At 46.7% G+C, this 24,973-nt stretch overlaps 1 protein-coding gene across 1 annotated transcript in view; it reads right to left on the reverse strand.

Annotated features, from left to right (window-relative positions):
* PLXDC2 (plexin domain containing 2) overlaps positions 1–19,069 on the reverse strand; it is a 372,398-nt gene extending 353,329 nt beyond the window's left edge. Inside the window, exon 1 of the mRNA XM_077154385.1 lies at positions 18,931–19,069. Coding sequence (XP_077010500.1) covers positions 18,931–19,045 — 115 coding nt within the window. The 5' untranslated portion in view covers positions 19,046–19,069. The remainder of the gene's footprint in view (positions 1–18,930) is intronic.
* Between the last annotated feature and the right edge of the window lie 5,904 nt (positions 19,070–24,973).

Here is a 24,973-nt window from a genome sequence, read left to right on the forward strand (position 1 = left end):
AGAGACCACGGCAGCAGTGCAGGCATATGGCCTACAAACAAGCAATTTAGAATGAGACTCACAACTCCTACTGCCATCACACCATGCAGGCACTCTGCTAATCGCTTCACATACATTAACTAATTTACTCCTCAAAATCACCATGTGATGCTATTATTATTGCTGCTATTATTATTATTCTCATTTTGCAAATGACAAAAGTAAGGCAAAGAGGTCTAGTTGAGTTCATAGCTAGTAAGAGGTGGAGCCAAAACAGGTGGAGAAAGAGGATTGATAGATGTTAAAGAGACAGACATTTGGAGGGATTTAAAAAAACAACCAATCAAAGAAACAAAAACAAAGAATCACACCAAATTCTAACAATGGTCATTACTGGGTGACTGGATTGACAATTTTTTCTCTTTTGTGTAAAGTTCTGTATTTTCTAGAATATCCATAATGAATAGGAATTGCTTTTATAATTTGATAGATGTAAGGAAAGCCACCACACTATCGTTAAAATTAAAACACTATAATTTGTTGAGAATTGGTAGAAAGCTGAGACACTGATTACGATGGTAGAACTACACGTTACTGAGAGATCAATCATGAGCCTTGGTTTTATTTTTCTCACAGTGCCCACATTTCACAGTGCTATCCTGGTCAAAGACAAAGAGATCTAAGGAAACAGCACATTTGTGAAAGTCAACTTTGAGGAGTAACTAAGTTACTTTTAAAAAGATGTAAGTCAGATAGAAGAAAAAGATTTGAAGGCTGATTGTTTTATGTTCAAGCATGCAGTTGAAAAAAAGTATGGTGACAGGTGAAGGACCCAGATCAGTGCCCAGTTTGAACAGCCAAGGAGCTTTGCTTCATGAGGACTCCAGCAGGCTCCTAGAATTAAATCGGTGGCAGTGATTACGCTGGTAGTAACGTAACTGCTTTCCAACTTGTGTCTCTCCAGTGGCAGTAACGACATGAATAGCCCCATCAGCAAGGTTTAATTCTTCACCAAAACAAAACAGAAATTACGTCCAAGTAGATAAGTGCTTCATCAGATTCTCTCTAACCATGTAAATGAAAAGGTCCTCTGTGGAACAGCAAGATACAAAATGTATATATACATCGTTGTTCAAGGCATAATGATTGCAATTTGTTAATAAATTATGTTTCCATTTTAACTTTTATTATCAAAGCTAACTATTCAAGAGAGTTTGTCTTGGAACTGTGAGAATTATTATGCTGTAGAATGCTAAATTAACTTAGATCACCCTATAACAGAAGGCGCGCCTTAGATCTGATCCGACCACTGCTAACGAGTTTTGTTACTTGTGGAGACCCTACAAACTTCCTGGGTTGTGTTAAAATGAGGGGATTGGACCAGATATACCCTATATTCTCTAGCTCTTAAAATTTCATAATTTTATGGGAAAGCTGCATATTTATCTAGAACTTAAACTTTTGAACCCTCAGATAATGATAATATCCTCCATTCTCTACGGTCAAATGAACAAAGCTTGTCTTCTAGGTTTAATCATAAGGGATGTTTTTTGTGCAAAAAAGTTCAGTATTTTACAATTACGTACAGATATTAGCCATTAGTCTATAATGCATTTTAAGCTCTGATATTTCCAAGATAGGTTTTTGCAAAGGATGAGAATCTGCAGGTAATTAATGCACCAGAAAATGAAAGAAAGCAGAGCTGTGAGGGAACCCTTTAGGCTTCCAGAAACATCATTACGAAATGGAGTTAACATTTAGTTTTTGTCTCCAATGCCTCTGTATCAGTGAGTCATTAAAAAAAAAAAACTCTACCACCTTCTATTCAAACTATGCAGTGTTAGGTTTCTGGAGACCTAAATGGCTATTTTAGGTCAATGAAAGTAGGCGAACATTGGCACACACATTATCGTCATGAAATACTAATACACATTTAATCTTATCCAGTGGCAAGAAAGTAACTGGACATCCAGAATCTAAGGGCACCGACGCTCCCACCGCAGACTGAATTTCTGTAATATCTGTTCAATAAACAAGTACAGCCACCACTGGAGAGCCACTTTCTATGCTCTGTCCTAACAGTTCTACAATTTATATTTTAATCCTCAGAAAAATCTTCCATGGTGAACATTCCTAGTTTACAGTTGGGAAACCACGAAGCAACTCCCCGAGATCAGGGAATTAGCAGCAGCAGTGCCTGGAACTGGGACTCCAACCCCGGCGGGACCCCAAGGTGCGGCCGGGCTCCCCCGGACTTCTCCCGAGCCGTAGGCCAAAGCCACAACCGTGCGCACCACCGCACACCACGCTGACCTTCGCGACCCCATGTGCCTCAGTCACCACTTTTCTAAACAACCAGAAGACCGTCAAAATCAGTAAACCGCTGGATGACACTTACGTGACTTCAGGTTCCAACTGTGAAATGACCACGAGAAGAAGTTTCAATTAAGCACAAGTCCTGCGCGGCTGACTGAGCAGATGACAGCGTGTATGTCCTCAGGCTCACACTCCAGAGCCCAACAACGGCGGGAACGAAAGTGTCACCGGGCTAAAGGCAGAGCACGTCAAGTGTGAATTATGCAGTTAACAGCTAATATTCCCCCAGAGTAGCGGAGAACTTTCACTCCTGCTAGAGCCATCTGCTTCTCCTCTCCAGCCTGGGTATGGAGGGGCATTGCAAGGAAACTATCAAACTTATAGTGTAAAAGTATACATGGAAAGTAGTTATCTTACTGCAGCCAGTATACCTGATAATAATCTCAATGGATGACATAATTTAAACCTCATTATTGGAAAATCCTTCTTTGGAACAAACATATCCATGCTTCTGAATGGAAGATTTTAAAATAAATGGTACATGCTATTAGTTTATAATATTAATATAGTATAAATTAGATACAGTTCACTGAAGTATATATGGAATTGAGAAAGAAATCCTTAACAGACTGTAAAAACACACAAACACGCACACACATGTCTCTAAATGACTGGATAGAATTAGGAGATGAGAAGAAAAGTTTGCAGTGGAATTGACTGTGGCAAAGCAGAGAGAATTCTGGAATTCTGGAGCCACAGCATCACTCGCAGCTCTCCCCACTTGTGCAAGCTCGGACAAGTCTGTCCCAAGCCCAGGGTGCCCGGCCCTGATGGAAACGTCGCCGGCAAGCACAGGGGACGCTCAGAGGCTTGGGTCGGCCAGCGTGGCCCCTGGGTGTTGGCCCCAGCCCTTCTGGATGGGGCAGCCCCTTATCCTGACTCTGAGCCCGTCCACAAGTCCACAAGAAGAAAGGTCCCCAGAGTGCATCGCTGCTGGGCCTGTGGAGGGTGGGGGCCGCTCTGAGCCACCCAGCGGGAGGGTCGTGGCACCTCCTGGAGAGACGACCCTTGAGCTGAGAGCTGAGGAACCAGAAGGAAAGGGAGGTAAGACCAGGGTTGGGGTGGGGTGAGGGCTCTGCGCCAAGGGGACTGGTGCTTGCTGCGGTCCCGGCGGCAGGGCCACCGGCGCAGGCCCTGCCGGGCACAGGAACGCGTGGGCGCCGCCTTGAGCCCCAGCAGATGTGGGGATGGGTGCAGCACCCTGATGTCCTGCGGCTGCACAGCCAAAGCCGGGGGCCTCCTGACCATGGGGCCCAGTCCCAGGACGGCCAGGAAGTCCTCGCCAGGAGGCTGTGACCCTGCGCGCCTCGCCACCCGCCACGCTGAAGGTCAGTCACCGCTTCTCACCAGGGGGACTGGGCAGGTGGAGGGGGCCACCTACCTGAGGCGCAGGCAGGGGCAGTAGTGGGGGGCAGAGAGAGACTTGAGGGGTTCCCAAGCCCACAGCCCACCCCACGGCCCAGTCCCAAGGCTCCTCTAGGCTCTGTGAGACCCTCGGGGCCCCCTGTGACTGTGCTCTTCCCAGGGGCTGTCTCTTCTGTGTAAGAGTCATCTCCACCCAAGGAGGGGCTGTGGTCCCTGCAGCTCGTCTCCCCAGGCCCGTGGGCTGGACCAAGGCAGGCTGGCCTGCACTGCCCACCCAGGGCTCCCCACCCTTTTGGTGCATTACTGAAAGAAGCTACAGTAGACACCCGGCAGCCCGGACAGGCTGAGGCCAAGCCCCTGTGGTGGTCAGCAGGGTCCAGCCCCCTCCTGGGACCGGGGTGCTACCAGGGGAGGCACCTGCAGACAGAGCAGGGAGACCAGCAGGGCCACAGCCTACGCCAGGCCCCCTCCCCCAAAGCTGAAGGGCATGAGAGCCCCCCCTTGTCCTCCAGGTTCACGGTGCTGGGTCGGGGTACCATTTCCAGGGGTGCAGAGAGCCAGTGAGCAGCCAGCCAGGCCAGGCCTCCTGACTGCACAGCCGCTGAGGAAGGCCAGACTGCGCGAGGACACAGGGCGTCAGGCAGGCCCTGGGTCACATGAGGCTCAGGTCCCCTGCAGCCCTGCAGGACATTCCGGGGGAGGGGGGGCTGCAAAACCTCCCCCAGGCGACGGTGATGCTAATGTACTGGCTTGTCTTCTCTACGGGGACTTCAGCACACCTCATTGCAAATTTATGGTTACATGCTGAGAAACACGTTAACAAGTGATACATAAAGTACAAATTCGCCTGCTGGCTTACTACTAATCAATGACTATCAGGGTTATATTTACATGATGTAAATTCTTTACACACTTACTTTTTAAAAGTTGGTGGTTTTCTCTCTTTTTTACCAATTAACTGAAAATTTTTAGGAAGAGTTACCAGGGATTAATAAAGACCATATGGAATTTTAGTACAAACTATTTTGATTTTTAAAAGTACTTTTAAAATAAATATTCAATAATCTACTTGAGAAATACAAGTGAGTATTATTTAGCACTTGGAAAGTTTCATAAGAGCAAGTTACATAAATTCATCAACTTAGAAATACTTTTCCTTCTTGTTTCATGGAAAGGCAAGTGAAAGGAAAACTAAATGGTTTTCTACCAGTGATTTGTTTCTAATATCTTGTCAGGTTAAATATTAAAAGTCTTAAAGTGAATAAGAAATACACAAAAACCAAAACCAAAAAGTAAGCCCATGCTTAGGATTTACACAAAAGCATGTGGAATAGCCACTGACACAGACAAACGATCTAACAAATGTGGACAGAAGCTGAAGAAATACACAGGGAGGGGCATTTACAAGTGACAATTATCTTTCTGAGGCTCTAAAATATACAACCCATTAAGTTTGAATTCTATTGTTTTGACTTGGGGAATGCATTATAAAGCTGAAAGAGGGCAGATAATCTCACAAACCACAAACTAAGTATATATAAATATCATTATCAGAACTTGACTGAGCCATTTGTCATCGTTAAATTTCTTCCTAACTCATCCATTTCCAAGCCTGCTTACCTCTTGCTCCCCTGTCCTCCTCTCTCTCTCTCTCTCTTTGTGTCTTATAAACACACAGACACAGGCATTCACACACACACACACACACACACACACACACAGAGGACATGAAGCAACACCCCAATTCCTGAGAAAAATCTAAACTCAAAGAAAGCCCACAGAGAAGAAGATTTATTGTTTTTAACTTTTGTTCTTGTTTTTAGTTTCAAACTTACATAATACGCCAGCTTGATATTTTAATACTTTTGGTTTTTTATCCAACTCTAAGGCGGCCAGGAAAGCCTGGATGGGTAGTGTGTTACAGATGATAACAAGCAGTCCTTTCAGCCCTTAACAAGTCTTGAAAACACCTATTGATAAAAACCCTGAGTCACCTGGAGCATAGTATCAGGAGGAAGGAAATCATCTCTTTCAAAGGAGTTTACAATTTCTCAGCAGGAAGCGCATTCCAAAGTTTTTCTGAAACAGACACTTCTTGATCTCTTAAACACAAAAAAATGTTAAAAATTCATATTTAAGAAATACTTATTTAGCACCTACTAGGTGCCAGGTATTGTTTTAAGCAATGTCAAAAATTTTATCTTAAAACCAGCCATGGAAAACTAATTATAGTGAGGCGAACAACTCTCTATTTCCTGTTACTACTTTAATTCTTGGTCTCCCTATCAGTAAAAGCACCAAAAAAGTCAGCCCTGCTTTTTTCCTTCACAGTGTAATGTTTGCCAAGACTGTGCAACAAAGCACATTTTAAATACCTTTTTTCTCTAAATCAGGTATTATTTCTTTATCATGTCACCACGATTTTGTGTGGTCCAGGCCCAGCAGATGCACTAAATGGAACTTAGCATTCTCTCTGCCGCCACTTCTCAAGAGGAGATGCTCTTTCCAACAAACTCTATTTTTTATTTGAAGGATTTTATGGATTTGACTACTCAGGTTACATAAAAATGATATCATCTAAGCCTTAATTAAATTTTTATTAGCTGTTCCAGCAATTTTTGAACGTGTGATAAAATAAAGCCTGCTTTAAGTCAAGTTCCATTTGGGAGCACTGCGCAGTCTTGGGGAGATAACTGCAGCGCGGAGAGCGGGTCCCAGGCAGGGTCCCCAGCAGGATCCCGGGCAGGGCTGGATCCCGGAGCAGCATTCCCCGCAGCTCCCGCAGCCCAGACAAGCGCGCCAGCGACCCCGCCCGGCCGCCCCAGCCCCGCCCGCCGCAGGGCCAGCGCCCAGTGCACAGCAGCCGAGGCCGCCCGGAGCAGCGCCCAGATTGGGCCACCGCTGGCCGCTAGCCCTGTGCCTTCTGTCGCCGCGGCAGCCTTGCATCCGCACACCCACGCACATGTGCACACGTGCACACATGAACGCACACCTACATTCATGCATGCACACGCACACATCCCAACCACGTTCTCTTTGACCTGTCTGTCCGTTTTCCTATTTTCAGCACAGCACTATAACCCTGACCTGACAAGAGCCATATTATTTTCTCTTTGCAGAACAGGGTTGCAGAACAAGGGTTGACACAGAGAAAACATCTAGCGAACGTTTGCGGGGCAAAGAAATAATTCTTAAGAGAGAGCAACCTTGCCATCGATAACAACTTAACGGTGTGCTGCTTTCAATCTAATCCAGCCTTCTCCGTCTCAGTGCAACAATCGGATGCAGAGTTAGTTTCTCCCGGTTCACAGGCTCATCCACATGGATAATTTGGATACTTTGTAAAACGGCCTTAGCTCCTGAGAGTGCCAGCCAAGGCTGTGATGGCAGGCGTGGGTCACGATGGCACCTGCCAGCACACAGGTGGGCACAGGCCAGGCCAGTGGTTCTCAGCCCCCCACCCTACTTTTGGGGTCCTGGTTCCTCTGCCTCTGTTAACCCTTGCCCCTTCCCACACACACTCACATGCTCATTCACATACATACACTAACACCTCAGACACACGTGTGCATGCACACACACCCGCCACGCACATGCTCATGTACACACATAACCCCACACACTCATACACACACACAATTGTGCACACATGCCCGTGCACTCATACCTCAGACACGTGTGCATGCACTCCCACACAAGTGCACCCATGCACATGCTCCCCCACACTCACACATGCACACACACAGGTACATACTCATGCACAATCACATGCACATGCGCATGCACACACACACATACACATGGGCACACTCATGCACAGACACTTGCACATGCATATGCTTGTGCATGCATACACACTGACCCCTACACACACACACACACACACACACACTTCCTGTCCCCCTTGGTCTCCCCAGGCCTTGCCCAGGCTTCCCTCTGATGTTCGTCAAGACCTAGAGCCAGTTCCACCCCCACCCCCCCGGTTCCACAGGCTCTTCTCAGGCTCCAAACAGAGAGGACACTGACCAAGGCGGGTGGCCACCGAGTCCCGTGTGACCCCCTGCATCTTCTTCGACACACCACCTACGCCAGCGGCTGGCACAGGGGACAGGACGCTCTCAGCCATCTCACCGCCCCCGTGAGCACCGCCCGGTAAGCCCACGGCCCAGCCTCCGGGGGCGGCAGGAAGGCGCTGAGCACAAGATGCAGGAAACTCTGGGTTTGTAACGCTTTTTGCTCTTCCCTACTGGATGTTTCTTCCCTTCCCTTCCCCTCCCTGAGGGAATGCTAGGAAATGCCCTGTTCCTGCACAGTGGGGCTCGGTTCCTTGGAGACATCGATGAGACGCGAGGAGAAACTCACAGGGGGTCACTGTAAGGAGAGCATCGTTATCCTAAAAAGAGGTCTCTCCCCTCCCCGGCGGCTCATTCACCCCAAGAACCCAGCGGGTCCTGAAGTCAGGGTGGCCCTTCCCTGCTCCCAGGCTGACGGCACGCGGGGCGCTGGTTTGTGTGCTTGGCCCCTGCACTCTCCGGGAGGCGCCTCTCACCTTGCACAATATGGGTTTGTGAAAAATAAATGCCCGAGTGCTCTTTGCATGCCTGCTTTACTGGGATAAGGTTCTTCCAGTCCAGTCTCGCCCGAGGCCCTCACCGAAGAGGGGACACCGTGGGGCGGGGGGGCGCTGCCTCCACCCCCAGCCCTGTGGCCGGGCCCCTCCCACGACCCTGCGGGCAGCCCCTGCTCGGGGCGCCGAGGACCTCGGGACACTAAAGCGTCACTGGACCACCAACCACTGCCGCACAAGCTGATGCACAAACCAAAGACGGGACGTTTCTCTCTCTGGCAGTCTGAAATATGGGCACCTCGATCCCTAACATTTAATACTGACTTACCAAAGCCCCTCCGACGGCTCACCAGGCCAAGGGAAACGCCCCGCCCGCCCCGCCTCGTCCTGGCCTCTTCTGTGCTTTTCTTACAATATTCTCTCAGCTTCCCACATCCACACATCCCTATTTTTCTCCTGAAATCCTACCAAGCCTTCAGAAGCGCAGGGAATTTTCACAGGAATTATTGGACAGGTAGGTGCTTTGTCCCCACGTTACAGATGAAGACCTGGAGTCAGGGCCACCGTCGGTGCCCACGTGGCACGGCTTAAAGGTGGGGGCCGGGGCCGAGAGCACTTCAGTGGTCCAGTTCCTGCCGCCCTGCGGGAGACCCGGGCTCGATACCCGGCCCGTGCACTTCCCCAAACAAACAAACAAACAGGCGAACAAGCAACACAAACGAAAATTCAACAAATGCTGCTGCAATCACGGGACAGTCACATGGGAAAATAATGAAATGTGACCCCGCCATACAAAAAAAAAAGTGGCAGGGCTGAGATTCTGACCCGAAATGGTGTCCCAAGCGTCGCTCTGCTGGCCCCAGGACAGTCGCAGGCTGCGTCCCCCAGGGCCCTTGTGGCACCCATGCCAGGTGCTGCCAACATCACACCCATGTGGGACATGCCCCCAGCCCTCCCTAGAGCCGTATTCCTGCAGGAGATCCCATTCCTAGCTCACGTCATGAACGATGAAGTTCAATTGACGATAGAAGCACCTTCCGACGGAAACTATCCCGATGGAGGAAAAGCTTAACCAAAATGAAAATCAGAGGAATTGAACCTTATACAGTGATTTCAAATTATATCATAAAAGTGCTACATGTTTTAAGCGTATATCACAGAGGCAGTCCCCAACTCAGGTATAAAAAGAAAGCGAGGTAGAATGGCGAGGTTTTCAAACCCACATCTGCCTATTTTACCTTAAATAAACAAACCGACTCTCTCATGCATCTAATTTTAAAAATGAGCAAATAACTTAGTAATAAGTGAGTGGATGGAGGAATGAGTTGATGTGTTTATTAGTAAGACAGAGGTCTGTGGGTCTTTATTCAACAAGTAAGTCCATCATTTTTTAACTGAAATCCTACTCTGTGTTAGGTCCTATGTCTAAAACGTAGAGATATACCCTGCCTTTTTTGCTTTATTTTTAAATTTTTAATGGCCTGGAAAATCCCAATAAACAAAAATATTAAATAAACAAAATCAATCAGCATCATCTATGGAATAAACAGCTGGTATCTCCTGTATCAGCCCTCTCCAGAGAAACAAAACTGACATATATATATGTATTTATAGAGAGAGAGATATGTAAATATTATGATATTGGTTGTAGGAATTAGCTCAGTTGACCCTGGGATCTGCAGGTCCTAATTCCACAGTGTGGGCTGCCAGCTGGGAACTCTGATGACGGTTTCCATGAATTCCCCAGGAGAAGCTGGCAGGCTGACAAAGAAACAGAAATTCTTCTTTTTGACTGCCAAAATCATTAACTCTCCCTTTAAGGCCTTCAACTGATCTGATAAGACTTCTCCCATTGCTGAAAGCAGGCTCCTCTGTTGATTGTAGATGCAATCAGCCATAGATGCAATCAACTGACTGATGATTCAAGTACAGAAATTAACCTCGCAGAAACAATCAGGCTGGTGCTTGGTTGACCAAACAACTCAAAACGACAACCTAGCCAAGCTGAGACGTGCACTTAATCATCACATTTGATTTTTTCTTTTTTGACTCTTACTTTATGGTACAGATTAATGAGGTAATAAAAAGTATGATGATGTCATCCATTAAGAGGTAAGGCTTTTAACATCACTGTGTGCAATCACCTGGAAAGTTTATCCATACCCACGGGAAAAATAAAATGATAACAGGAGCTACAGAGCCCAAGGAAGAAGATATTAAATCAAACACAGAAAAGGGTTAGAAAAATGAGACTCAGGGAATTTAATATATAAAAGGAGAAAGGAACAAAATTACTTAAAGCAATCAGGAAGAATCTATTACAGTCACAAATTTTGATTTCCCTGATGACTGTCCCCTGATAGCTGAGATTTAAATTATTTTAATGGACATGAAGGGAAAGTACATTTGCCAAATGAATGTATTCAGCAAATTCATTTAACAAATATTTATTGAGTGTCTTCCCATACCACAGACTATGAGAAGTGCCAAGAAGTAGGAAAGAGAAGGAAAACCAGTATAGTCCCTGCCTGCACAGAGCTTATAGTTTACAGGGGGACAGTCACGTACCAAATGCAAATAGCTACATGACTGAACACTAGGGTACATTGCCCAAGTCTCATTCAGTGGCAAGTAACAAATTCCAACTCACAACCAGAACTTTTTGGCTTACGTTGCCAGGAAACCCAGGATCTCTGAAGGGAGCATTAGACGTCTCTCTTCCCAGTGCAACAACCTCAGAAGAGAAATAAAAAGAGACTCTTTGTCCAGAGCACATATGTGGCATCAAGGGAAAAACTAATTGGCCCAAAGTCCAAGACCTGCAAGCACTGTGAAGAGTCCGAGAGAACAATAGATAAGAGAGAGAAATTTCCTGATGATGGAAAATGCTCTTTCCAGAAAAAGGGATGAAATCCTGGGCAGATGAGAATATCAGATATCCACTCCCTGCGGTGAGTAAGGGAGATAAGAGGAACATTGGAGAACTTTCAGAAAAGATGGCATGTAAATCAGTCAAGGCTGCCCCGTGATCTGTGTGTGAGAACCTTTCAAATATCGAATCCTGGTGCGTACCTCCCAGTTTGTAACTTTAAGTTTGAGAAAGTGGAAAGCTGGTTAAGCAAGATGCACAGCTGTATCTCTGAACTCTATCCCATTTACTGCTCATCTGTTTATCTTTTGCAAGTCGGGAATTCTCTCCAGAGAGCCAAATTAACCAATTTTATCAGACAATTCAAGTTGCTCTTATAAATCAATGTAGAGCAATAAAATCTTGTTCTTTAATGACCTTTGAAAAGTCATTTAAATTTACCAAGTTCAGAAACCTTTTGATAAGCATGTTAAAGTCATCGTTCTTGGTTCTTCCCAGCTTAGAAAATGACTTGCTCATTTGTAAACCAAGTCCTCTATTCCAATAGAGGAGTCACTTGTGAGCCCTCTATTCTTCACAAATGAATATCCCATCTAAGCCATTGATAAGTCCCCTAACTCTGAAGTCACTCGGTTCCTGGTTTGTCTATACACTTCAGTCATTGATATTCAAACCCAAGGCATCATACCACAGAAATTATGATTTAGAAATTCTGCCCAAAGAGACACATGGAAGCCAGGTATAACCAGAACTCCGAGTGATGCATCTGAAAAAATCCAAATCTGAACCTGTCCTAGGCATGATCATACAAGTGGCATCCTAGGGAAATCCGGTCAGCTGACAAATCTTCAGGGTGGGCCTCCTCTCCCGCAGCTGCTGGCCAGGTGGGACCCACGTCCTCGGGCAGTGACAGTGGGGCACAGGTGTAGGAAGCACGGCCCCCTCGGGCAGGGAGGTGACGAGGAAGTGTGCAGGGGCTTTGGCCGGACCCCCGCTCGGACACCGTGCTGGGGACAAACACTAAGACGTGACTGATCAGACCAAAATCCAGTCTTAGCCGAGGCCTCAAGGACAAGCAGCCCAGGCGAGAAAACGGCGCCCTGAGAAGGGGGGACGTCGCCTACCAGTTGCAGAGGGAGGGCCCCAGGCGTCGGAAGAGGAAGTAAGCGAGGCCACAGCACCGGGCCTCGGCCCCAGAATGCCCTGGAAGGCTCTGGAAGGTCCCGAAAGCCCCAGAAGAGGAGTGACGTGGTCAGGCTGGCCTCTCGGGAAGGCCTTTCTGACTCTGGAATAAAGAATGGATTCTTTCGGAGGCAATGTGGGAAGCTGCTGAAGTGAGTGGGCTAGAAAGGCTGCAGCCAGCACCACTGGCGTGGACGGAGGAAAGCAGTGTGAAGTCCAACGCTAGTGCTGAGTTTTAAAAAAATCTGCTCCTTACTGGCTGCCCCTATTTACAAACCTCTCCTCTTCAAACAGCTCGTCAAAACCAAGATTGCACAAGTCTGGCTTCCTGCAAAGAGCTGTTTTGCAACGTCCAGACAAAGAGATCACCATCTGCAGAATGGCTTTGAATCATGCTTGTTTTTGAAAATATCTGAAATGAACCACAGATGTTAAAAAGATAACAGGGGCTAAATAACAAAGAAATAAAACAAGCGGCCTGGCTTGTCTATTTGCTCCTGGTTAAAAAACGCTCAGAGCTGGACACAGGAGTTTGGAGCAGCAGTCAGCTATCAACAGCGCTGATGCTGAAGACAGGTCAGGAATTCCAAGTAAAGCAAATTATAAGCCTCTAATATATAAATGCCTGCAGGCTAAATAACGTAATAAATCTATTATCTTCAGAATGGCAGCAATTTGTGATGTGTGCTCTCTTTCACTGTAAACCTCTCCTGGGAACAGCATTAATGAGCTGACAGCAAAGGGTTCCCATCCTTCTCTCCAGGGCTACTTCCTAAGAGGAAGCAAGCCCAGAGACTTACAAGGGGGGCTGTCAAAACAATTTCCTGGCGGCAGTTACCTGGCACTGGAGCACTTAACATCCCTTTCCTTGATGTGACAATCTTAGTTACCTGGGATTTCCCCAGGTATTTTCTAAGAAATAATTAGAAGTAGGGTTAGTCCGAGGATAGGCTCGGAATAATGGTTCTAGTCCCCTGGGCAGGGAGATGCCACGTACAAAGGTCATGTGGAATGGTCACGGTTAACGCTTTTTTACAGCCCAGGATGCTTGCTGTGGCAAGAAACCGTACTGCCTCCAAGTTGTTTGAGAGACTGAATTCTTTGCAGAATGATCCAGAGATTCAATGTGACTTCAAGTAAAAGCCTAACAGAGTTTTTAGTGAAACCGGAAAAATTTCTTCCAAAATGCCCACAGATGAGCCCAGAACGTCCCACAATGTCCAGGCACTTCTGAAGGTGGACAGGCATGACAGGTTTGCCTGATCTGAAGCAGAGATCCAGGATAAGCCTGCCTTAATTAAAACAGTGTGATACTGTACACGGAGGAGTAAAGGGAGTAGTTTTGTTTCGTTTATCTTTGAAATATTTTTTTGGTGGATGACCTAGTAGGGCTTATCCTGGGAATTATCTTCTATAGTGGAACATTCACGAACCCAATAATCCATGAAGTCTCCTTCTAAGCATATGCTGAAGTAACTCAAGGGTGCTTATATAGCACCAGTCTGCACCCAGCATTGATTAGCCATTGATGGAAGAGAGGAGCAGTCAATTGTGAGAGAATAAGGACCAACATTAAGTATGTATAATTGCTAACAACAGAACAGCAAATAATATGAATCATTACACAATTCAGCCTCAAGCAAAATTTTTCACAACGTGTCCATGAGGATATCTTGCAAGACTTGCATATTAACAAATTTTATCACAGCATTCTAATATTTCCCATCTCTCCTGATATGTACCATACTGCATGTCAAGCAAAAACTTCAATAAAATATATTTAATGTGAATAAAAGATAAAACATTTAAAAATCCTTTCATAAAGTCCAAGCTATGAATCAAAACAGATACAAAATATGCAAGATATAAAATAGCCTATGGTTGCAAAAAGCACATAAAAATAAAACATGGAGTAATATCTTTGTAATATCTTCATAATATTGGGAGGTTACTAGAAAATTAAAATTCATTAAAGCTTTAGAAAAAAACTCAGAATCAAACCAAAGGACTAGAATTGGTCAGGTAGAGAGAAAGTTGATAAGCAACTTATTAATACCCTCTGCACTGTGGTGCTCACATTTTATCTACTCATTTCTTATCTTGGAAAGAAACAAAACAAAGTTTCAAGTGAAAAAAGCTGGACACAAACGAAAGAGGAGAGGAAAGTTAAGGTGGAGACACAAAACGGAGGCCAGAAGCCTTGTCTGACTGTAGGGATGGGCCACACATTGTGTTCTGAACTTTACAGAAACTAAATTTTAAAAAGCAGTATGTCTGGTCATGCACATATTTTTCAGAAATTTCAAACAAACCAGCTCAAGAAAAGAACCATGCTGATACTGAGAGACGCAAGAATTCACTCGGGCACACACATTCCGTACTTTAAGGTACTCGGTTCAGAACATAAATGGACCAGAAACCTTGTAGCACAACGGGGGCGCACACTCTTGGACAGTTGTATGACTGAGCAGAAGGTGAAAGGATGGACAGTATCTGCTGAGGCTCTGGGACACTTGGGCAGACCTCTGGAGCCAATGCCCTGGTTTTAAATGATTGCTCTGTGCAGCCAGTCTCTATATTCCTTTCCATCTACTGATGGGAAAAGTCATAAATAGAGTTACAGGTATACACATGTCCCCCAGGTAACGTCTGCCCAGCCCGTTTCAGTTCACAGCCACCTGCTTAGACCTGTGCATGAGCTGCAGGGAGTTCAGGAGTGAATGGCATGGCCCCTCGCCTCAAGAGCCTGCAGTCTCATAGGTCACATGCAAAAAAGATGGAAAGGAAAAACCCCCATAACTGAAACAGGGGCGAGCAGGCAGGTGCCTCTGAGAAGGTCTAGGGAGCTTGGAGGGACGGTGGGCACCACCTCCGCTGGAGAGGGTGTCTCCTGGCATAAGCCTGGAAGGTCAAGGAGAAGGGGGCGAGAGGCAGTGCAGTGAGGACAGAAGGCCAGGACGAGGGGAAAGAGGTGGCTGCTCTTGGCACACATCCAGGGACCCCTCTGGGTGTGACCTTGGGGAACCCGAAGCAGGGACAGGTGAGAAGGTAGGCTGCAGCCCCGCAGCAAAGGTCTTGAAGGGCCAAGGTGGAGAAACAGTCTTTAATGTGGTAGGGAAATGTCCGGCAGAGCTGGGGGTCACGATGGTTGACAAATGCATTCATTTGTTTAAACCAGGCTGCTTCTGCAAGAGCAGATACCATTTAGCAAGAAAACAAACTGAGACCAAACTAGCTGAAAAGAATAGGTGTGTTCTAAAGCTCTCCCTGAGGGTTCCTGACACTTGCAGAGCTGAAACCTGCCTGGGGGAAACTGGAATCATCCATCTCCAAGTTTTCCTCAAACCCATTCTCCCTGCCAACGGTCTCTTTCTGAAGATCAAACTTAACCAACATGAGCTATACTAATTATAAGAATTCCAAACCTCTATGCAGATAAACATGGAATTAAAACCTTAATCTCTGATATAAACTTTCTAGATCACACTCAAGTCCCAATACTTAATCAACCTCAGGCTTCAACTTTTATCTCTCCTCTAATGGAAAACAAACTATTATATTTTATACTTTAAAATTTTTTTATGCAGTCACAAGTCATCCACTGATTGATAAAAAAAATTATTACCCTGTCCAATAACCTGATCCATGATCATTTTACAAGGACAAGTCACAGGAATGAACCCTCTGTGATAATCCTTTGCTCAAGGTATATATTCAAACAGTGAGAAGTCTGACAACTAGTGACAAAATGTGTCAAAGAGACATTCATTAGAAAACTTAAAAGTTAGTTAATATTTCCAAAGAAGTTTCTGAATTCCAATGAAAGCAGCAAATAACAGAAGGAAAACCAAAATAAGCATAAAATATCTGCTACATAGATACATAAACCACTTGTATCTAGAATTTCACAATATTAGAAAACTCCCTATGGCCTAAATACTTCTCTATCTAGTGATAATGGATCATTTATTATATTAAGTCACATTAAAGAATAATAATCAGGCAAAATGTGCTAACATAGCTGATGCCTTTTTTCCTTATTTGAATGTTAGAATTCTTCAAGATACTAAGACGTTTTTATCTTTAGGAACCGTGGCCAAACTGTTTTTTAGTCAGCTAAGGTTACATGGGCAAATGTAGAAAAATGCAGAGATAATTTTGGATTTATGAATTTAGAATTATTCTAAGCTTGTTTTTCTCTATATACTGGTGTTCAGCACACTAGTTAGCATGGGTAAGTCCTGTTCAGAAATGCACAGAAAGTTTGCATTCCACTTTAAAAACAGATTTATTATAAAATAATGAATTTTCGATCATAAAAGGGATATTGCAATTTCTTGGAAATCCCACAATAATTTGTTAAAAATCTCCAAAAATGAGGCAAAGTTGGGTATGTGTTTTTTTCCAGTAGACATTTTCCATACAATAATGTATTCAAAGTATGGCTCTTCATAAGCATGTAAGTCTTGATTGAATGGATACTTAACTTATTAATTTCAACAAAAATCCACAAATATATGAAATTGATTATTTTAAATTGCCCCCCATTTACAGACAGTAAGCTGAAATCTCAGATGAGTAACTGACACAGGAAAAACAAAACATTGCCCATCATTAATCCAAGAGAAAGGGAGGAATAAAAGAAATCAGCAGTTTCTCTGCCCTCTGGTGGCGAAGAAGCCAACTGCAGCACTACTAAAGTAATGCATAATGAAACGCCCCTGCTATGAAATCAAACCTCTTTTTCTGTGCCAAAATGTCTGAAATGAAAATCCTGATTGCTACATGCCAAATTTCAAGACTTCGGGAGCTTTTGCTTTTAATTCCCCATATAACTTTTAGATAGACGATATTACAAAGGAAATGCTATTTCATTTTCAGTTTCACTTTGTCGTATTTTATATAATCAGTAAGTTAACCCTTTAAATCCAAGTTTTCTTCATAAAACTAAATACACTGATGTCTCCGAAGAAGCTGCTTCAGTTTGCAAGAAAGTCTCCCAGTATTTGCAAGAAGTTTAGAACTACTCCTTTTATTACTTAATCGTATATGCATTTGGGTTTCTAGAGCAGAACTATTGCAAAAATTTTAAATGCCAGGTATTTTTACGCTGGATAATCTGGTATTTTACAGTCACACAATTCTGATAATAGAATGAACTTCATTCTAAATCTGGGGACAAAGGGTTGCAAATATATTGTGTATGTATTCTTTTCTCAGTAACACCAAATTAACTTTAAAACCCCAGAAAAAAATAAAACATTTGCTGACCTTTTATATTTTACTGTAAATGCATTATTTACTTCTGGTGCCAAAGAACTTTTGAAGTAAGCAACTTGGGATGGGTTTTGGCCCACACTCTCCTCTAAACTCCCTTGTGATGAAGTAAATATCTTTCTTTACGCATTGCTTTATTCCACGAATATGCCCACACAAGTTACTTTCACACCTTCTTAAATAAATATGTTGCTTCTCATCCTGGCACAATGATCATTTTTTAACTAATGAAATGCATCAGGGAAATGAACAGAAGGCATAGTTTACAGCCATAAATTACACATACTCAGTAACAGCTTATGTCCATTTAGGCAGAACAATGATAAAGAAAAGACAAGCAAATCTGCATTTTATTCTCGCTGTTACGTGTTTGCTGTTTTTCTTCTTTTTTTCGTTCTACCCTCCGGAACCCACACACCTTGATCGTAAATACAGGAGGGCACCACCGGCCCCTTTGCATTCTGCACGAGAATTTGGACCGGGTTCAGGCAGCTTCGGGCTGTTCCAGACTCACCTGCCCTGGGAACCCCAGGGGCCCTCCCAGCCCGCCCAGCTGCCCCTCTGGGCTTTGGGGCTTGGGGAGTCCCGCGCAGTTTCTCAGGACGCACTCGCCTCCGCACACCCCCTACCCCCCAGGACTGACACGTGCGCGCGCACCTTGATTATCACACCCAGAAAGTTTCCCTTTCCTTTCTCTTTTCCCTCCAAGTGTTTTCGGCTCATTTCATCTCCGCCCGAAGTCGCCCGAGTCCCCCCAGACCTCCGCCATGTCTCTGCCTGCCTCTCCCTTGCCTCCTGAGGGCAGCAGTCACCGGGTGGCCCGGCAGGGTTCCGGGCGCGGATCCCCGGGGGGGCGCACCTGGCCGCAGCGGCCGCCGGGGAATGGACACGGGGACCCTCCCAGCGAGCGCGGCCCCCTCGGGCCCGACGGCCACTCGGCCCGGGCGGGTCTCCCAGCCGCGCCCGCCCCGCCGGGCCACCCCCTGCCCTCCCGAGAGCCCCTGCCGCGCCCACCCGCGCCGCTCCCGCTGGTGCCCCAGGGCAAGCGGGGGTGGGGGGTGGGGTGGGGGCAGAGCCCAGGGGAGGGAAAAAGTGGATCCCCACGGGCCCCTAGGTCCGGGGGTCCCCGCCCCGACTGTCCCAGCAGCTTGGCTGCGGGAGGGGCGGGCGACGCGCGGCCCCGGCCAGGTGTCCCCGAGGGAGGCGCCCGTCCCACTCCGCCGCTCGGACGCGCTCCGAGCCCCTCCCGGGCCCCCACGCCCCGCCAGCAGGTCTGCGAAAGGCCCCTGCGCCAACTTTCCCGCCGCGCGCTTACCGTGGGGCGACCCTCCGGGCTCGGCGGCGGCCAGCAGCTGACAGCGGTCCAGGAGCAAGTGGCACAGGAGCAGCGCGCCGGCCGCGGCCACCTCTGCCCGCGGGAGCCGAGCCATGGCGCTCCCGCCTCTTCCCGAGGCCGCCCCGGGGCCAGGAGGAGAAGCGCCGGGGGGCGCCGCGCTCGGGACCCCGCGTCTCCTGCCGCCGGGGCCCGCCGCCCGGCTCCCGGCTCTCGGCGCCGCCCGGCAGCGCCCCCGGGGCCGCCACGGGACTGGAGAGCCCGCGCCGCGGCGCTGCCGCCGGAGCTCTCGGTTCGCACGGCCCGCGTGGCGCCCTCGGCCGGGGCCGCGAACTTTCCGGGCGCCGCTCAGCCGAGTTCCCCGCGGGGGCCTCCCGCGGCCGGGGACGCACGGTCGGGGGCGGCCGGGGCAGGCGCGCGGCGCAGTCCCGGCTCGGAGGCGGTTCGCGGCTGCGGGAAGCCGAGCGGAGGGCGGAGCGCGGAGCGCGGCAAAGTCCGGCAGGCCGCGGGCCGAGGTCCCCCCGGCGATGGGAGGTGGCCCGGCCCCGCCGCGCGCAGAGCTCGGCACTTCGGGGACGCGGGCGGCTTGCACTGAGCCGGCTCGGTCCCGGCGCCCGGCTCCCCGCTCCCGCGCCCTCCCCGCCTCCCCCGGCTCCTTCCCCTCCGCCTCCCCGCCTCCTCCCTCCTCCCTGAGCCTCCCCCCTCCTCCCTCCTCTCTCCGGGTTCGGCTCCCACCTCCCCGCCTCCTCCCTCCTCTCTGTCCCCTCCTCCCGGCTCCCTCCTCCCCCAACTCCCTTCCCTCCAGGCCCCCCGCTCCGCCCCCCCCGCCCCTCCTCCCCCTCCTCCCCGGCGCGGGCCGCTCTCCACCTTCCCGCGGAGCCCGCAGCCAGACCGACCTGTCCACTGGCTGCCCTTTCCTCCCGCGGCCGCGGAGTCGCTGGGGATGGAGCAGCAGGGGAGGGAGCCGGGCACCACCGGGCGCCACTCTGGCCCGCCGGTCCCCGGGCCCGGAGAAGAGGGGTGCGCGCGGTCCCCCGAGAGAGTTGGGGTTCCTCCCCCACCAGGCCTCGGCGCGACGCCGGCACCCACAGGACCCTCGGCCCCGCGCGCCCGACGACGGGGTCTTCCGGGGCCCCGGCGGCTTAAGCGCAGCCTGCCAGGCCCCGGAGGGGTTGAGGCGCCGGGAACAGGGTGGGCAGGGCAGCTGGAGAGGGGCCTTTCCCCCACCCCGCGCGCAGGAAGAGGGGCGCTGCAGCCCGGCGCCCCCCGCCCCCAGCCGCCCGGTGGCGGAGGGTCTGCGCGAGCCCGAGGCCGGGTTAAAGGAACGGGAGCCCACCGGGGTCCCCCGGGCCCCCCCCCCCGCCACGCTCGTCTTGCTACATTGTGTTTTTTGAGCTCGCGGGTCGGCTTCGGACTTAACCCTTCCCAACCCCATCATTAGCTGCCATCGTTATTTACCCACAACTAACCCGGATTATAAGGGGACACACACACACACACACACACACACACACACACACACACACACACACACACACACACACACACACAAAGACGCAAGCGCGGCGCCCTGGTCAGACGTGCAGGCCACAGCCAGGGCCGGGCTGCCGGGGTGGAGGCCACGCTCCCACTTAAGAGCTAAGTGACTTTGGGCAATATACTTAATTTCCCAGTGCCTCGATCCCCCATCCGTCAAATGGGGTTAATTACGGTCGCGCCCTTAAAATTTGTTTCCGCTATGAATCCCTAGTTAGTAACGTTTTCATAAAGACTGGGGCAGCGCGGAGCACTGAGTAAAGGACTTTCTTTACAAGGGTTTCCTCAGAAAGAGAACCATTCATCGAGCGGATACTTTGCTTGAGTGGTTTAGATTCAAAAAGCCCTTTAGCTTCTTCCTTGCGCTCTGCTCCGCGCTCTACAGTCCAGAGGGGTGGGGGGCCCTGGGCAGGTGTCCGGTTCCTGGCCGCGCAGCTTTCCTCTACTCTGCAGGTTGGCTGTTGGGAGAATGGCTGCTTCCTTGTTACTTGGCCAGCAAGAAAAGAGAAGCAGGTCCAGGAACGCTTTTCCTAGTTCGACATTCAATTTGCTTTTTATTTCAGAAAAGAAAATACCAAGTGCACACCCACTTTATCATGCCAAGGCCCCTGCTCTCTCCTGAGCCTGCCCTCATCTGGCTGGTCCCATTCCCGCACCTCCTCCATCCCCTCCATCCTTAGGTCCCTTTATTTCTGCTCAGCCAGAAGGAGGGCGTAAGTACTGTTTTTTTCTGTTTATATTTCCTCTGATTTCAGTCCCTGGGATATTTTTTGTTTAACGTTAACCTTGGAAACTAAGTCTTTGCATCAAAACTTGTTTGTAGTTTAGTCGATGTTGATTATTTATCTGCATCCCTGCGAAATCCATGTGGAAAACTTTCTAAACATTCTGTATAACTCCACTTTCCATTACATGCAACATTATGAGGGACCGGATTCAAACCAGATAAAGAAAACACCCTCCTTTCAGTCTGGGGTATTTCCCTTTCTACTTTCCACAGGACAATGAGCATTTCCTCCTTCTCTGCAAACAAATAAACCTCCGCCTCTCGCTAGGTCCATTTGCATTCTTTTTTTCCTCTTCTATTATTTTGTGCAAATCCTTAGTGTTTATTTGTCCTGATGTTATTACTGACACTCCTAATGGAAGCTAGTATGTCTGTGAGAGGAGATATGAACTTTGATTACTGATTATTGATTACTGAGTGGTAATTAAGTCAGGCTAGGGGTTTATGTGTTAGCCTACCCCTGCTGCTGTTCCATTGTATTGCTTTACTTCTTCTCAGTCTTATTCTGAAGAATCTCCCACTTAGGAAAAAAGTATGAAAGAGAACACAATCATGCAGAAATCAATCATGATGTTTTCATGTTCAGAAATAAAAAAGAGCATCATTGTATATCTCTCACTGTAAAATGAATTTAGGTTTTGGCACTTTGCCTTAAATGCCTACCAATAAGTATTTGAAAATAAAAAGTTACTTTGCCTTTACATTATAGCACCCTGCAAATGAAATAAAATGCATGTAGGACACTGTGTCCAGAGTGAAATGGACAGAGTTGATTATCCACGTAATCTTGGCTCCTTAAAAATAGAGTGCCTTGGAGACAGACTTGAGTTTGCCATATACACTCACATCAATTTGCTAAATTGTCTATTTCAATTTATTGGTGAGAAATTAAGATTTGTAAACAAAGTTTCATCTTCTGTTTACATGACGGAGGAGTTGTGATGAGTGGTGGTTTGCTACTATTTCTTATAAAGATGGTAAAAGAGCTGCTGACTGTTTTACCCACTGGCTTAATTTTAGCTAATTATTTCAGAACAAATGAATCGGGAAAGGCAGATGAGTAACAATTGTGTTCTTTGCCCATGACAAGCATCAGGAATGGCTCTCTTCTTTGATCAGAATCATCACAGCACTTTGGGTGGACAGTAGCACCTGAGCTAGTATCGAACTAGATTCCCCACCTGTTCGCAATCCCTTACCTACAGCCTCCTTTAGAGGGAGTGGCGTGTCTCCGAGCGCAGTACCACCTGTATAAAGGGACTTTGTATGAGCCCTGTCATCCTACCTCCAGCTCTAGTAATGCCATGTGCCCGAGAACGTGTCCTAAACTGAAACTCGACCAACAGCTTGCTCAAGAAAACAAATTGCCTGAGATGCAGAATAAATTGTGGTGTACTTAGCATTTTTTTTACTCTATTAATTATAATTATTGCAGGAAGTAGTTTTTGTGCATCGTAATGGCATTTGGTAAATCTTCCAGTTGCTGTCACAGGGAAATTGCTGTCAGTGGATTGTTTTTATTCAGCCCCGACATTATGAGCTCTTCATCTAGGTCTGTGGCATTTCCTGTCCCTTCTCATTTAATAGGGTTACTTTCTGACCTCCGGTACACAATTATAAGTGTAATTTGTTCATTTTGGTTGACTTCTGTTCTCACAATCAACTGGGATTTTATCATACAAAATGTCTACAATTTGTTCTTTTCCAGCTTCAGAAAAAATTATGACTGAAGTGTTTTTCTGAAATAATATATTAAGGTGAAATTGATATCACATAAAATTAACCATTTTAGAGTGACAATTGTGTGACATATAGTACATTCACATTGTTATGCAACCGCCTCCCTATCAGTTCCCAAATATTCCCATCATGCCATATAAAATCCTCTACCCATTAAGCATTTTCTCCCTATTTCTCCCTCCTACAGTTACCCACAACCACAAGTCTGCATCCGTCTACAATCATACACTGTGTGAGGTTTTGGGTCTGCCTTCATTCACTAAGCATAATACTTCAGAGATTCATCCAGGTGGTAGCATGTATCAATACTTCTTTCCTTTTACTGTAGATACCACAATTTATCTACCAGGTCATCCACTGATGAACATTTGGGTTGTTTGCACGTTTTAGCTATTCTGAACAGTGCTTCTATGAATATGTATGCACATGTGTTTGTTTGCGTACCTGTTTTTAATTCTTTGAGGTCTGTATGTAGGAAGAGGATTGCCGGGTCCTACTGAAATTCTATGTTTAACCTTCCGAGGAACCTCCAAACTGTTCTCCATTTGACACTCCCACCAGCAATGTAAGAAGGTTCCTATTTCTCCACATCCTCACCAACACTAGTTATTGTTTTTTATATTATTATATACATGCCAGTGGGTGTGCATTGGACCTTCACGTGGCTTTGATTCGCATTTCTCTAATGACTGAAGATGTTGAGCGTCATTTCATGTGTTCATTGGCTATTTGTCTATCTTCTTTGGACAAATGTCTATTCAAGTGCTTTGCCCCATTTTTAGTTGAGTTGTTCATCTTTTTTGCTTTTGACTTCTAAGAGTTTTTCTATAGTCTTGACACTAGGCCCTTATACATTATATGATTTGCAAATATTTTCTTAAATCCTGTAAGTGGTCTCTTCAAATTCTTGGTAATATTTTTCGATGCACAAATGTATTTTTGACTTTGATGAAGTCACATTTGTCTATTCTTTTTTGGGGGCGTGGGGGGAAGTGTCCATTGTTTCTTTAATTCTTATGCTTTTGAGGTCATATTGACACAGAATTCATTGCTAAATTCAAGATCGTGAAACTCTAGCCCTATGTTTCTACTAAGAGTTTCATGGTTTTAGCTCTTGTATTTAGGTCATTAATACATTCATTCTTTTGCATGTGGATATCCAATTGTCCCAGCACCCTTAGTTAAAGACACTATCCTTTCCCCGTTGAGTGGTCTTGGCACCTTTATCAAAAATCAGTGGCCTCTTTTGGTTAGTGTAACTTTGTAGTAAGTTTTTAAATTTGGAAGCGTGAGGCTTTTAACTTCTTTTTCAGAGTTGTTTTGGCTAATCTGGGTCCTTTGAAGTCCATATAAATTTTAGGATCAGCTTTTCCATTTCCTCAGAAAAATGCACTTGGAATTTTGATAGGTATTGAATAGATTCTGCCATCAATCTGGGGACTATCACCAGCTTCACTATATTGAATCTTCCATATATGATTATGCGATGTCTTTCAATTTACTTAGGTATTCTGTGTTGTCTTACACAAATTTTTCAGTGTCCTAAGTCTTTCAATTTACTTAGGTATCCTATAATTTCTTACACAAATATTTGTCAGTGTCCACGTCGTTCACCCCTTTTGTTAAATGTATTCCAAGGAATTTATTCTTTTTGCTCGTGTGGTAGACGGATTTGATTTCTTAATTCACACTCCAGCTCATACTGAGTTTGTTCATGGCTAGTGTATACAATTTTATAGAGAGAGATGTACACATTCCATTCCAAACTGGATGCATTTTATTTCATCTGCTTCCTCAATTGCCCTGGAAAGAATATCCAGTACACTGTTGAAGAACAGCGGTGACAGTGGACACCTTTGGCTTGTTCCTGATCTTAGCAGGAAAACTTTTAGTCTTTTACCATTTAGTATGTACCTGTGGGTTTAAAACTGATACCCTTTATTAAGTTGAGCAGCTTTTCTT

The sequence above is a fragment of the Tamandua tetradactyla genome, chromosome 1 (genome assembly GCF_023851605.1).
Source record: "Tamandua tetradactyla isolate mTamTet1 chromosome 1, mTamTet1.pri, whole genome shotgun sequence".
In the NCBI taxonomy this organism is placed as follows: domain Eukaryota; kingdom Metazoa; phylum Chordata; class Mammalia; order Pilosa; family Myrmecophagidae; genus Tamandua; species Tamandua tetradactyla.